Below are 15,875 nucleotides of genomic sequence, written 5' to 3'. Positions count from 1 at the left end.
TCACAGTATATTGCCGAAGAAAATAGAACTAGCTATCAAAAGAATGCTTCAGGTTTGAATCTCGTGGTGCTTCAGTGATCGAGGTCCTACTGTGCTCATCATTGGAAAAATCTCTCACTGACACACGCGTGTGCCCTCGACGCGGAATCGTGACAGGCGTCTCGGCGAGGGACTAGCGTATATCCTGAGAGGCTCGTCTGAAAGCAGGATATGATCCCGGAGTGGCGAGGGGGTTGCACGGTCAACATTTGAGCGGAGTAAACATCGCCCAACCGTGTGGCGCTTCTTCCCTTCGGCCTCCCTGTCTGTCGATGAGACTCCGAATCGGCCGCGCAACGTCCGCCGAATGCTCCTTCTCCCTTGGCCCGGCTTGCTCCTCGGCGAGTTTCCACGCGGCCACCGCGGGGAATACCTTCGCCCGGGGCATCCTGGCACAAAGCATATTGCATGTGCTCCAAATACACAATTGCAGCCGGGGAGGGCTCGTCGGGGTTCGTTACCTTCTGGCGTCGATGGTCTTTGCTCTTTCGATCGGATTCAACGGACCCAGCGGATGCTGCCTCCGGGCACTCGTTTAATGAGGATAGTCATGAAAATTCCACTCGTTAACTTGCCCCGCCGAGAGAGAAACGATGGCAACGTAAGGTGTCTGTGCGAGAGGCTCGTGTGAAATTAAAGAATTACTGTGAGAATTCTTGCTCTTTAGCTAGGGAAATTGGAAACAGAGCTACTGTGAGCAGAGAAACGAAGACGGTTGCTGTGACACTATTCTAGGAATTTTCAAATTTTCGAATTTTTGAATATTTGAATATTTGAATATTTGAATTTTTGAATTTTTGAATTTTTGAATTTTTGGACATCCATCCATTATCGCTGAAAAATTGCACTCGACCTTGATTGCATTAGTCTGCACATGAGATCACTGATACCTCATTCCTTCTGTATTTCAAGATTCAGCGATTTAATTAAAAGGAACTGATTTTTCGTCGCGATGAGAAGTCGACCGAGATTTTTATGGCTTCGTCCATTTTTGCCATGCCTCCAGGCGGACATTTAACGGGAAAAGTCTTGAGAAATTCTCTTGTTACTTCGCTTTTAAAGAAGCTACGTCCCCTATTCAACAACTCGTATTTTTCGATCTACTGGAAACCGTAAATTACAGCACGTTAATCGACGAGTCGCGTATTTTCAGTTGCTTCACGATTCTGTGACAAGCGACTGGAAAAAGTTCTTCTCGATGCTTCTTTTGTGAAGACCCAGTCTTCGTCAGTCTTGAGAGCGATTGGAGAGTGAATGGGCAACGACTACTTCTTTGTTGTATCGTACAATCGAGAAGCTACACATTATATAACCGTTCTACCGGGAAAGACATTACAATTTTATCATGCAACATTTCTCGCATTGTTCAATCAACTGTACAAGCCAGAAACAGGATGCACCAGCTGCACCATTGCGATTTAAAGTTCACGCACGATGATCTAACGTATCCAGGATATTTCTTACAGTATCTTACACCATCTAGCAGAGTCATTAGCTTTTTTATTGCTAATAAATATTACGCATGAATCCTTACTTCCGCCTTCTTTTGAATGAATGCAAATTCGATTCTTCGATTACGTGTACATCGCGTGCAACATTTCCCAGCATCAGCAAAAGCGTTCCTGATTATTCTGTAATGTCAGCCTAAGCTTCGTGAGACCGATTTAACCCACAGAAATAGCGGCCGATAATCAGACCACGAAGAATAAATTTGATCTGACTTTACACGCGAGCCAGAGAGCCGTTTCTTACCGGATCGCTGCGTAACCGACTAGACCTACAAACGTAGCTGCACTTTCACTTTCGTCTCGCCTGCCGGCCGGTTTCGTTCGACAACAAACAAGACAGTGAGAAATCACGGAAACGTCGGGCTGCAGGCGTGAACCTGTGAGAGAGCATCGGTTTATCGATCAGGGGAATCAACCTGTACCGTGTCAGACAAAGGAGGAAACGAAAATCCCTTCAGAAAAGGGACTGATTCAAAAACAGACAGTTTGATATTATAATAGAAACTAACATTGAGCACTTACTATCTTTCATTACAAACTTATCAGTAATGAGTTTACATCAAGAAAGCACAGTAATTCTAAAAGAATCTCCAAGAGATTCAGAGTTTCGAAGACCATCTACACGGAGGATTGCAGCGCGATGCACCTCGATAGCAGACGCATCTCTGCCGGCGTTTAACCGAGGGAGAATTTTATCGTGAGACACGCGTCAGAGCAGAAGTGCCAGCGCGAGTTTTCGAGGAAGCTCGACGCGTTCCATTGTCCTCGAGAGGAGAAAGTGGCGTCGGCGCTAAGGGCCGAGAGGAGACTTAAGACGTTAACGAGACTAACCGGATTCATCGCGAGCGGAGGGGTGAATCTTGGCGAGAAGGGTGAAGAAAGCCGTGGCATCGGGTGGCACTGATTTTAATCAAGATATGGCCTGGCAGCAGCCAACGGCGGATCAAGTGAGCCGGGCCTTATCGATTTTCTAAGTGCTCCCGACCAAGAGGCGAGTCGCCGCGACACGACGCGACACCGACTGAGAATGCGAAAGTAACGAAGCTGCGGGACACGGTTGCTGGATGCATCCGCGACGAAAGAGACGGACGTCCGAGGACCCTGCTGGATATTCGATTACTCAGACGTCAACTGCGATCTCCTGTCATTCGATTACACGCGAAACAAGTGCAGACTCGGATCGCGCGTCTCGATCGATATTGCGTGCATCGTTTGATGCACCGAATGGACAGCTAGGGAGAGCGATAATGCAAGTTTTTTCACGTGTCATTCCTTAAGGATTTAAGCTGCAAGCTTTCCAAAAGTTGTCGATATTTTTCTACTCGATACTTCAAGCGTGGCCTAAGAGTATAATACAACAATTTTATTGTAAGCGGATCCTTGAAACTCACTGCAGAGCGTTTTAGAAATCTAAGGGTCTTGCTTCTCTAGTAATGTGCTGACAATGACTCGAGAAGTTTAAGAGTGGAGTAATACAAACACCTAGGTCACAGATTTCCGATAGCCGAGCCAAGATCGTATCGCTGATACTCAAATTCCGCAGGGAAATTTCTGGAGGTCTCATTAAATAAGCTTTGAAGAGACTTAATGTCATGTAGTTATTTGCACACGTCATTCATAATAAAAGTTAAACTGTAATAGGCCTTGAACAACGTCAGAGAATTGTCTCAAACTGACACAGAAGAAGAAAAGAAGCTGAATAAAAATCTTCCTTCTCCAAATTTAAAAACTGTCTGTTTCGACATAATTGCATGAATATTCAAGAGCCGAGATTACCTTGGACTTTACGACTCCTTAACACGTTTAAAAAGAGATTAAACACTGAACCAGCCCCGAGAGAAGTTTGACCCGTTTTCCTCGAGAGTAGGAAAAATCGGTCGGAAGCAGTCGAGACGCTAGAAATATCTCATCTTTTCTCTCGTCTGTGAGCAACATCAACGACTGGGAAAAGGAATTCGTTCGGCAACAAAGACGGTCCTCCCCGTCGAGAGGAGGGCTCTTAATCCGTGCATTCATTCGGCGCGCATCGGTTAATCCGGATAATTGTCGTAGACAAGGCAATCTCTTAATTGATCGGGACTTCAGACAGCCTCTGCCTGTTCGTCTTCGGAGAAGAATACGAATGATATTTTTTTGTCGTTTGCCCGTTAAGAGATTAAAGCCAAGGGGTCGGTCGCCTCGTTTTAGATCCATTATACTCTCGGGAGAGGGGACCGATGAGGGTGGAAGGGCGTCAGGAGGGACAGGTGAACGGAGACACAGACTCGAGGCGAAGATGCAGAAGCAGAATCCTGGGTGAAAGGCGAGGAGGCAAAAGGGAGAAACTGAGTAAGAAAAATGGCAAAGGCGGGGACAGTGGCACAAAGGAAGGTCAGGCAAAACAGAGAGAAGAGGCAAAGCTGGAACCTGAGAGAGATTTAGCGAAAGGAGAGAAGGCGAAGGGGTGATAGAGAGAGGGGTAGGAAAGCAGGAGGGGAGACAAAAAGGAGGAAGAGGAGAGATGAAGAAAGGGCCGATGAGAAAGGGAGCGAAGGGAGAGGGCATGCTGAGCTTGCAGAAAGGGTGGCTGGTGATGCGTACCGTAGCTACCTCGCCAAATGCATTAAGACCACCCTCCACCCACCCCCGACGATATCGAACTGACTGTGCGACTCGTTTCTCGTCAGGATACACCGCGTTTCTCGCGTGCCTCGCGAGCTGCGAACGAGCCTCTATCAAGGTTTACATTCTGACGTGCTTCCACGAGCTCTGAGAACAGTCGACACTTTTCTGACCAGGGGAAAAGAGGCAGAGAAAGAAATGGGATTCTGGGGAAATAGAGCTCGTGACGGGAAGACGGTCTCTGTGGCTCAAGGTGTTCTGCAAACACAACTCTCAACGCGGAAAATAAAAACGAGGCTTAAGGAACCCCACAATATTTCTTTCCTATACGTAGTATACATTGTATTTACTCAATTTCTGCTGTGCTACCTTTCACTTCGATTTACCCCACTGGCCTGTCGATATCTTTTCTAAGAAAGTACTAATAAATAAAGCGAGTGTAGCCAGCGGAATTTATGATTATTTATTTGTACGGGCAATGGAATACTATCTTTGATCAGTAGAATGCTCAGTGAAAGCCAGCTTAAGGTAATGGCAAGGGAGCGCTATCTTTTAGATACTATCGACGGGCTTTTAAGTGACTATACCAGTTGGGGGATGGTAAAAAAAGCGAACAGGTAGTCAGTCGATTTACTTACTTATTCATAAACTCTATAAATAATTAAAAAAGAAAAATTCTTCAATATCCTTCTAACTCAATACCTAAAAATCCTTTTAACCCAGTAGTTAGAAGAGTGAATAGAGTCGTTAGCGAAGTCGGATAATCTTTGATTAATCGCGTGCGAGTTCTGAACGCGTGACAGCTTCTAATGCCAACACGTGACAAACCAGGGCGATATCATTATCGTCCAGAAGCGACGCTGGTGACCGTGTCATCGTCCACGACACGATTCACGGTTCCACCATTCCCTTTCTCCCCCTTCGACGCCATAGTTCCCACGAAATTCGCGTTACAACGATGGGGCTGCGAACATACGTACGTACATAGATGCACGCGCGTAGCTAGCACCTCATTCCAATCGATATGCGACGACATCCCCATGGGGAGACATTCATATCGCAGTGGAACTCAAACACGGACCAGAGACACGCCGCCGTAATATCGCCACCCTTGGCCACCCCTCCTGTCCCATCGATATCGGAACATTTGGTTGCCAATTTCGGCCCCGATCTCGACCGCCTCCTATTTAGACACACCAGGAGGGCTATCGTTAACCCTTGACGGTAGCAATTGAAATGTGATTCGTACATGTTAATTTGGTAATTGAAATACAGGCAAGTTTTCGTGTAAAAGGTGTAAATAAATATCTATGAGTCTTGATATTTCTTGTTTCTCTTTCATATCTCAAACAGAAAGTAATTAATAATTAACTTCCCAATAGCATCATTGGAAACGAGGGATGAATGCAACAACGAGAGCCGCGGCAGGATACGGTCGATAATGACGTCGTGTCGGAGCACGTGTCACTCGTTCATCTAATAACGCATTATGCACGCTGAAAACGCGTAAATTATATTCGCATCCAATATCGTAGACGAGAGGAAGCCAATCGAATGTCTCATCATCGCACAATTAACGCATTCACATCTGTTTCCTTTTGGAGTAGTTTATCACAGCGTACAAGAACTGTCGATGTAATTATCCAGTTCAAGCAATCGCTGTGTACTATCACGATTTCGATAGACGGATATTGAAGCAATAGATCTGTCCATGTCGAGATGGGCACGCGGCAGAGGTCTGCAACGTCGTCGAAGACGTCCGCGGTTGCAGACCATCAATCGATAGCCCCAGGAATTGGAATCGAGCATCGATAACCGAGAACACGGGCTAAAGATGCGGATAATATGGGACAAAGGTGCAGGTACACGTTGGTTCGATCGTAGATTTCCACGGGCAATACCGTTCCATTAGTTAAATTGTTTCCCTGATACGTCCACGCTCTTTGACTCCTGCTTTCATTTCGTCGGGTCAGGCGGACCTACGATGCAATTCCGGCTGATTCTCTCCCCAAGGAACCGATAAGAAAATAGCATGAAAGAAGAAAGGGGAGCCGTGGGGAGACGGGTGATCATTTGATTGCGGATAGATTACGGCACAGGGGTTGTAGCGCCTGACAATGCAAACCGAACCGTTTTATATTGGCTCCCAACCGATGCGCGATACTAATCCGTCGATGGAGTCGGACTTTTTTGTGCCTCCACAGGGGAGAAGTCCTTGGAGGAATGACAGAATAGAAGAAGGGGATAAGAATATCTTGATTTCTCTGAAAGATCCAATTTTCAGGGCCACAGAGGAGGACAGATTGTACGTTTCCTTATCTGTGATAAGTCATCATCGAAGAGGTCGCGTATGGGTCGGGCTCGCGAATTAATATGGGCCACAGGTGGGCGGTTAATCGATTCCAGAAACATTCGATCGAGAAGTCCCTTCAGGGCGCCCCGAATCAGTCGTTTACATTTATTAACGGGAAACCACAAAGTTCAGGGTGGTCGTCGTTCGAGCCTCGGCCCTCTGGGAGCCACACATCTGGTGAGCAAGCAACAAGTACACGCATTAAATGTACACCCGTTACCGACTCCAATTACTCGGAGTACCCTGTCTCCTGCACGTGCACATGCGGTCCTCCATTTTCGACCGCGCACTTGCCTTTGGACACTGGCGAGTCGCTCTGAAATTTCAGTCCGATTGCTATTCCATCGATCGCGGCTATGGTCACTATAAATCGACGAAAATTTTCCATTCGACTGAAACTGGTCTTTGGTGAAATTGTCGATCTCGAATGGACCTTGTGTCGAAGGTAAAACAGTTCGATTCTGATCGAACGTCGCGTCGGGTTACGTAGGGCTTCTAGGTGTGTCGTAATTTCTGGTACAATGTAGATCATGGACGATAACGTCGAATTCCAGGACTCCGTAACCACTGAGAGACGCCAGGTATTCCTTTTATTTGTGTCAAGGTGTCGCAGGAGCGAGAATGGCAGGCATAATTGCTCTAGATCGGATTCTATGAAAGAAAACAGCTTCAAGGGAAACTTGTTATTGGAATTTGTCTCCAATTAAGTATCCAACTATCCACGATATCCAAATCGAATTTTCGTTGCCTGTACTCCTGCATTAATTTAATATCGCATGTGCAAGGCAAATGTATGCAGATACAAGCCAGCATGCCAAAATTTCATTCTACGGCTCACTGCGTCGACAATTACACGAGTGTGAATGTACAAATACAGAAGATCGGAAATTTCAAAACGTATAGAAATAATCGTGACTACGAGAGAGGTTGATTCAGTGTCTGGCTGACCTATTCCACTTCCACAGCACCGATGGGGATGGTGGGGTGCTCGCAGGGGAGCGTCGCGGTGGGGACACCGCGGCCTGAGCGCTCAGACAACGCCTCCCACCCTGGAAAAAAATAGTCGAGGTGGGAGCGACGCTAGTTGAGCGCTCGGACAACGCTCCCCCACCCCTGAAACGTCGCTGCAGGGGCTACTTAAGCTTCGCGATGCATCAGGTTCGCAGGTTTACTCTGCTTTGGATGTTCCAGTGAAGAGCAGTTCTATTTTATGTCAAGATGTGTGATGAATGAGATTTTCCATAAATAGTTTATGTTTGCTTTACATAGGTATCAGTTTCACTAATTTCGTAATGAATTAGGAAAATAGTAGAATGGCTGTGCAGCTACAGCTCAATCTACTAGGACTACCGATTCAAGAAGTCTCAAAATGAGAAAGTTTCAACCAAAGTTTCGATCCCAAGACTCTCTTACTCATTTAAAAAAGTTAAACCAGATCAAATATATAGAAATATATTAAAAGTTTCCAGCTAGCTGGCTGCGTATTCCATATCCCCAGAATAACAAGTCATCGGATGGGAAGAAGCCGAAGTCGCGTAACAATCTCGCTCGGAAAGAATGGAAGATAGCGGCCCTGATATGCATCAACGCACACCGATGCAGTCGATTTTTCCCTCGGTCTGTATGCAGCGGCGATGCATATGGGAGGCCAGGTCCCGGTGCATGCGCACGCGTGCCACCGAGTTTACATACTACACACGTGTTACTATAGATGTTACTACGGCGAGTACTCTGTAATCTGACACAGAGTACGGAGATTGAACCCGGGCGAGCGGGACTCGTTGAACCGGAAGTAATCCCGCGGGAAAGCAAGACGAAAAAAAAATATGGAGCGGTGGGAGAAAAAAATTGCTCCATCACTTTTGCAACCAGCGATCCCGCAACTTTGCCATCGCGCGTCTAACGTCCATTCTTCGCGGTTTCCGCGAGGTTTGCGCGACGTGTTCAATGTAGAGTCATCCACCTGGAACTCTCTGTACCTTCCCCCTAATATTTCTCATCTGAATTCCGCTCGATGTGATAGCTTTTTCGAAGAAGATATTAAATGTCACTCGATTTCCCGTTGTCTTTCCGCGAACTGTTTCGCGTCCATCAACGCTATGATATCGTGTTATCATCCCGATGGAAACGAATTTCCGAGAACGTACGAAGTGAAATGCGTGAGATTTTTCATAAATACTCGTCTGGTGATCGACTGGCTTATTCTACTGGACTCTTCCCTCGATTGCAGGGGAAAGGGGCAGGAGGAGAGTGAAGAGGAAAAATCTGCGGATTACACGCGATACGCGTCGCGTTACCGACAAGTGTCCAGTGTAATCTGTAAGCTTGCGGATTGAGCACAATCGAGCCCGACTCCTGACCCGGAAGTAATCCCTGCAAAGGAGATAAAAAACGTGGCTCTACTACTTGTATCGTTCAGATACTCGCAACGATGCCACGAGGCATTACCCACTCCGCATGGGCGCGCACTCGAGAGACCTTATGGGTTATTTCAGATGGACGCACCATGAGGGTATTGTACGATTCGAGATTCGAGTGCCGATCGAGCACTCGACCGAGCCTTTATTGGAAGTTACATGTGCGCTTCTGGATTTTATCTCTACGAGGGTGCAGCGTGTTCACGAAATTTGTTACGAATGTGTTCTTGATACTGGGTAATTTCTAGTAGATTAACTGGGGATAGAGATGGGGAATATTTCCGTGCCTTTGTGTCCTTAGAGCATATTTTTCAGTGTCTGATATTCTGTGTAAAAACTGCGACATAAAAGAGAGAAAAGAGTCAAGTTCGCTGAAAAAATGCCATTAGAAGGGAATGGCCTGGAAAAATAGTAGAGGTAATGACCGTAGAACTTCATTACAAGGTGATCCGCCGTGAAAGATCTCTCCTACCTTAATTCGTTTCGTTTTAATTTTCCATAACTCAGGATATTTCGCTCTTATCGAAAATAATATAGATGTATCTGTCCTTGGAGGCACTTGGAAATGAATTTTCGATGGTCCTAATTCCAAGGTAAAATTCAGTAAAAGAGCAGAATCAACCTCGAAGTCTCTCAAATGTCTCCAAAAGTGGACCAAACGTGGAACAATCACGAATATTCCAAAATAAACCTCTTTCAAATTCGACACATGTTATCGCTGCTTGCATGGATATAATGAATTATTCCAGTCTGTTCATCTCCATCCGAATTTACGCTTGGTCCTCCAGTATTATTTCCTTCTCAGCGGTGAAAGACAGAAAAAACGCTCCTCTAATCCCTTCCACCGTTTAATCCTTTTCCTCACGCCCAGGGAGGAAATGGTGAATTTGAAAAAGCGCGGGACACGGTCCATCTCGCGTTTTTAGCCCAGGGGGACGCTCCCCTGGAACGCGCGCGCGCATGGGGAAACGATAATCCAGATAAGCCGCTAAATGCTAGCAATTTGAGCGGCGGGATCTCCAGAAACAATATTCCGTACTTGAAACCGACTAATGCCGGCTAACAGCCCACGGGAGCTCCTTATACTGGGTGCTCCAGCCAAATGAACGTCTCCCGAGTAACTGTATTTATAATAGAGCCTCCATCGAAGCCTGCCTCGAATACGCGCTGGGATTACTGGCCCCTAGCTCAATTCGGTGCAAAAGCAGTTCACGATCTTCAACGCTGAAGATATTCATCGAAGCTTGCGATTATATGCTAAATAGTGTTTGCCTACTCTTCTCTCTGACTTCCAAAATTTTCAAACCTCTCAGGGATCTCTGCATAGACTTTTATAGAACTGGAAATATGCAGGTAATGAAATAAATGGAGGTATTAGGTTCTATGGGAATGAGAGCTTTTCAACACTGAATTGTTTGGAAGGGAAATCGTGGGTAGTGTTTATGTAGGGTAATTAGGGCTCACGTGTGTTTGCGCATGTGTGGAGTTCTTTTACCGAGTTAGTCGAAAATAATTTTGGGAAAGCGAGAAAATAAGGCAGGGCACGTGGAGAAAGAAACAAGGAAGAGAGAAACAGATATAAAACAGGAGAGGCCAAGAGGAACTCGCAGAGAGGAAAAGAGAGAGAAGAGTCAGTGATGCGGAGTGAAAGTCCTCAAGTAAAAACCAGGCCAGGGCTTCGTATCTCGACGAGAACACACCAGGGCCATTATGCAATTACGGCGACGCACTTGCCGGCGTCTTTTCAGCGGTGCCTCGGACCGTCCTCGTTTCCCTTACCAATTTACAGTCTAAATCGCTCGAAGTTTTGAAATTACGCGTAACCGCTACTCCCGATACGCGAAAATTATGTTTAACGAGCAGCGGGAGACCATTTGATCGATTAACGCCGCGAGAGTTATGGGATTAGCGATTTCCACCTCCACTTGGCGTATTTTTTTCAAAGCCTGTTATCGTAGACTACCAATCGACGAGGTGATAGCGGTAGGTGACCCCAGAGTGCCTGTAGCCAGGCGTGTAGAATGCAAACCGACGTGGGAACATCGAAAAGCTTTTCAACACGGAAAAAGACTCGAATATTGAACGGCCAACAGCACACACGATTCACTTGAAATACAGTTCAAATACTAGCGGGGGTGTTACGTCACGGCCACGAACGGTGCTTTCCAGAGAGCCATGCTAGAAAACAATAACTCAACTTTCGCTTGCGTCTAAGGCCATCAGGGTACACATACAGCCAGGTCGACGTCGAGGAAGGGATCAAAATTCTCTGTAATTCCTCCTCTTTTGCCAAGCCTCTACGATCAACTTTCCCTTTTATCTAATCCTAGCCTACGATTGCATCGAGCGTGCCAAGCGTGCAAGAGATCGGGAAACAGTGTCTTCAGCGCCCAGTAGCTGGGCAATTATGTGACGCAATGGTCGGCACGCGCCTGGACAAAAGCGTGTTTTATTAAGCAAAACGACTTACCAAAGTCCGACGTGGTGTAGGCGAACAAAAGCAGTCCGGAAATGAGCCGCAGTGAGGTCGCATCCATGTTTCGGTTCCGTTGGCTCAGGGTCCTCTTCTCTCCCGCTTCACCGTTCACACGGACGATGGCACATGTATACACACACGGACCACACGCGCGCACTTACGTTTGATCTGGAATTCGAAAGGGAACACTGTGAAGCCTTCGACGATGCCCGCGGCTTTCCTCCTGGCCCGTCTGTTTTCTCCCCACCCCCACCCTCTCTACCCCCACGACGCGTTCTTCGAGCTGTCGCGGTCAGAAAATCGTCGTTTTTTAGAAGGGCACGCCGAATGAATATCCTTGAAAACGCTTCGTCCGCGAAAGAACATCGACGAGGATTTCGCGTGTTTATGACTTGCTCTCTTTGATGGAAAACGTTTGAAATTTATTTCTGGAACCTGGGCATTGAGATGCAATGTGGAACTGTTTATATGAATCAGCGAGTTGTGAGGATAGTTTGATGAAATTTCGATTCTAGAAAGTTGGACGGAGAGCTTGGTGGTAACAACGTTGATCTCTTTTATAAATTTCATTCGATGAAGGGACTGAAGGCGGGACTTGCGGCGAGTAGAGAAGACCGAGAACCAATATTTGTCGCCAAACAACGAGAAGAAACTAACCACAGTGAATCGTGTTAACACTTAAGCCGACTGGTCGAAAGAACTCTGTGGAATACGGAAGGAGAGACGAGAGGACTCCTGTGGAACGTGTTGACTATTGACCGAGACAACGTCGACTGAGCAGAAATTTACCATCGGTCGTGTGGCGTACCTTTCCCGTGCGGGCTCGCGGCTTCGAAAAAACTGCCGATGTGGTCTGTCTGACCTCGACAGCCCACGAATTCTACTCGCGCTTTCTACTGGCGTGTGTTTCCTTCTTGAGGAAACCTTCCGTGTTTCGTAGCTATTTGAGATAACAGGTAGGTTTCGAATTGAAGTCAAATTAACACAGCGATTCTAATATTACAAATTCATGGGTGGCTCATTTTAGCTCGTTAACTGAGACAGATGAATTAAGTAGTTATTTAACACTTGCTATATAAGAAACAAGTTAGCACGACGTCGATGTCGAAACAATTTAACGGGGCAAGCTACGGTGAACCACAGAAACTGTAATAAATTCAAGCTAGCTAACGAAGGTTTCACTAGTCCAATAGGTTCCCCCTATAGTGTAGGCTCAACAGAGCGATGTAGAACAGAGGAGAGAGTCAAGGCGCAACGCAATCGTGGAACAATTAAAATGCTATCGGCGCAATCGTCTCGGAGTTCATTCACACGACACACCGTTAATTACCTCGCTCGTAGTCTAACTAAAAATCCAATGGAAAAAATCAATCAATAGAAAACAAGCTGCACATCAATGGCGACACGAGTCATGCAATATTATCCGCGTAGAAGGTGCATGCAATGTTTCATCGCGTTATGATGGAGCGTGGTTCGTCGATAGTGCGGTGTCAGTCGTTGGAAAGTAGAAATGGATCGTGCTGGGTTGGACGCGCCATCTTCTACGCTACCACCGCGGTGATTGAAGTTGTGCATGATTTATGACCTACTAGAGTTTATGGTTTGTAGGATTACGATTGAAGAATCGAATTTTTCAGAATACTTATAAGGAAGAGTACTTGGAGAACGAAAGAAGTAGGTAATTCTATACTTGTCACGCTTTCACTATTAAACTACGTCCCAATGATGCACGGTCATATTGTTAATAATGCCTGGACATCGTTGGGTGTTTTCTCTCGATCGTATCGAGGCTAATCTCTTTCTACCGCTCGAGATCACACGAAAATTGAATAGCGTTTTCGTATCGGCCGAACAGACAATTTCAATTGAAGCACGATTTTCAGTTCAGGTGATTGAATGATCGTATTTATTATTTCTGCGATAATCTAGTGTTTTGTTATACACAAGTTCATTCTAACGTGAAGCGCTTAAATTGACGTTTACTGAATACTAATTTTATGTAACAAAGTATTCAGGGGAGGGATTTTTTTGCAATTATTCTTTTCTCTAATCTGAATTCAAATACGAGACTGTAATCTGGATCGTCTAATAGCTAGTTATACTTAGTATTTCTTTAAAAATTAATTACCTTGTACCGTCACGGTTTCCCACTTTATCCCGCATTCTGCGCCCTCGTTGCACCCCCAGTCATCCCTCCAATTATTCGAAACTAGTACCAAGGATCACAGAATACTTCAGTTTACTAACCACCAAGCGTTGCACCTCGAGGGACTCGAATCAGACGAAAGGTAACTCGCAAACTAAATACACTGACTTCTAGCACAGCTTTCAGAGGAAGCAAGGGGTGCACCTGACGTTACGGAATGCGCGCAACCAAACAAGGCAACTTGCCTGAAGGATCTAAAAACTTCCAACAACTAACCACACAAAAAATCGAAAAAATAATCAAAACCAACGAATGCTCCAAGTACATAGCACGAAATGCCCAAGAAAAGAGCAACAAGAAGCGAAAACCAGTGTCCTGAATAAAAAATCCCAGGTGAAATAAACCCAAAAGGGGAACTGTACACAGAACGATCAGGTAAGCATTCCCTCGAATCGCGCAACGTCAAGTGACCAGCTAGAATCGAAAATTCCCTCGTGACGAACGACTTCGCGAGCCCAAAGCGCACAAGGGTACCGCGCACAGAACAGTCACGAGCCGCGACACTGGTCCCTCTCGCCGCTTGGCGTCGAGTGACCACACGGAAGTGATGCGACAAGAGGGTCGGAAAAACAAATCTCCCCGATGGCGAGTGAGGCAGGTGAGGGCGACGCACAGAAAGGAGCCGTGCACAAAATAGTCCCGCTAACCTTTCGAGGTGGGCGCAGCGCGGCGCGGCGCGGCAGAGATAGCAGGGAGAGCCCGCGCTAAGCTCGCTCGCACCGGGTGCGTGGAGCGCGCGTTTTCGGACGTGGAAGGACTGAGCTGGGGGTTACGCACGTAGCGTACGCGGCCTCCGGGACATGTATTGGCGGCCAGGGAAGCTCCACCTATCGCGTGGCAGAGTGGGAGGGCACAGGGACGACCTCGAGCTTGCGCCCTCGCCCCGAGGTCCGCTGTTCGTAGCACAACCCCTTCCTTGGCTTTTTCCCAACTTTCGAGCTTGCGGTGCACCCCCCGCCGACCCTCCCCCCGCGACCTGGCTACCCCCCCGGAACCTACCGCCCGACGTAGTCACCATTACCGACGCCGACTCTGCGCTCCAGTCTCACCCCTCCCCGCGACGTACCTGAAGAGCTGCTGCCCTAACACGGCCACCGCTAGCGATGGGACCAATACCCTCGCGACAACTTATCCACCCACCTTCGGGACCCTCGATTGTTATCGGATAGTGTCTCTCGGTTAGGTTGAAAACTTCTCAGATACCGACGTACACGAGGGGTAATGAGGAGGATAGTTTTAACGGGGGGAGCACATGCTTGGAAAACTTTGATCGGGGGTTACTCGGTCCCTCTGGGATTGCTGTCGAGACTTCTGGTATAGGTGGAACATGCGGCCGTGGGAGGAAGACTGAGGATGCTTTCAATTGAGCGTGGGAGTGATTGACTGAGAACTTTAACTTAGCTTCTTATGTATTTCTACTTGCTGCTTTTAAGGGTTTATCAGATTTTATTACAACCTTTACACTCCCACGAACCTTTACCCTCTGTGGGCTTTTTCAGTAGAACGTTGATGGGAATCGTCCTACACGATCTTTGTGACTCTCGTGATCGTTTCAAAATGCGTCAAAAGCTCCCAAATAGAGCCCACCCACGCTGCTGTGCATAGGTCAGAGTTCGAGAAGAGGACAAGTGAGTGGACAAAGAAGCTTCTTATATGATTGAAAGCGACTTGGTCGTAAAAGTAACGGAAGAGAGTATTTCCATGCGAGCCGATTCAGAGGATATCCGTTTCGGGGTCAAGGGTCGACTTCCTGTCGAAGACCGCAGATCGACGCCATCGCTAAGTGGACGCAGACGAAATTTGGACTCCGCGAAACCAGACCGCAAGCACGTCGAGGATTCCAGCGTGGTTTCGGGAAGGGTGGCTGGGTAGAAGGGGTGGCGGGGGGCTTTTGCAGCCTGTGCCTTCTTGTAAAGAGTCGTGGTTAGCTGTTTCGCTCTCCTTGTAAGCCCCCCTGTGACCCCTCCGTTTCATGCGCCTACCCCACTCCCTTTGTGTTCGCAGCCGACCGTAGTCTTTAATGAATGTAATACGATTTCGTTGTCTCGGCAAAGAATTCGAAATCAGCTCAGCGGCTTTATCTGTTTCCACGACCGCGACGGTTTACGCGGCGCAGGGGGAGTAAGACGAGCTCGAGAGGATCGAGGGGGTGAACAGCCAGGTGGAAATCGAGAGCAGGAGAGACGAAGAAGAGAAAAACGATCGTAAGGAATAATCGAGGGAGGAGGATTTGATAATTGCAGTCGATCACGGAGGAAAGTAAACGTTCCTTCGA

At 47.0% G+C, this 15,875-nt stretch overlaps 1 protein-coding gene across 2 annotated transcripts in view; it reads right to left on the bottom strand.

The window, feature by feature from the left end:
• Positions 1–15,875, bottom strand: part of LOC143185495 (protein Skeletor, isoforms B/C) — a 49,659-nt gene that overhangs the window by 20,886 nt on the left and 12,898 nt on the right. The window contains exons 2-3 of one of the 2 annotated variants that reach the window (XM_076388546.1): positions 13,523–13,603; positions 11,389–11,562 (exon numbers count right to left, since the gene is read on the bottom strand). In XM_076388546.1, coding sequence (XP_076244661.1) covers positions 11,389–11,455 — 67 coding nt within the window. In that variant the 5' untranslated portion in view covers positions 11,456–11,562; positions 13,523–13,603. The remainder of the gene's footprint in view (positions 1–11,388; positions 11,563–13,522; positions 13,604–15,875) is intronic. The other variant, XM_076388547.1, reaches the window with a different exon arrangement.

Source organism: Calliopsis andreniformis, chromosome 12 (genome assembly GCF_051401765.1).
Source record: "Calliopsis andreniformis isolate RMS-2024a chromosome 12, iyCalAndr_principal, whole genome shotgun sequence".
Taxonomy (NCBI): domain Eukaryota; kingdom Metazoa; phylum Arthropoda; class Insecta; order Hymenoptera; family Andrenidae; genus Calliopsis; species Calliopsis andreniformis.
Note: the sequence above shows the minus strand (reverse complement) of the source record. Positions and strands in the feature narration are given on the sequence as shown.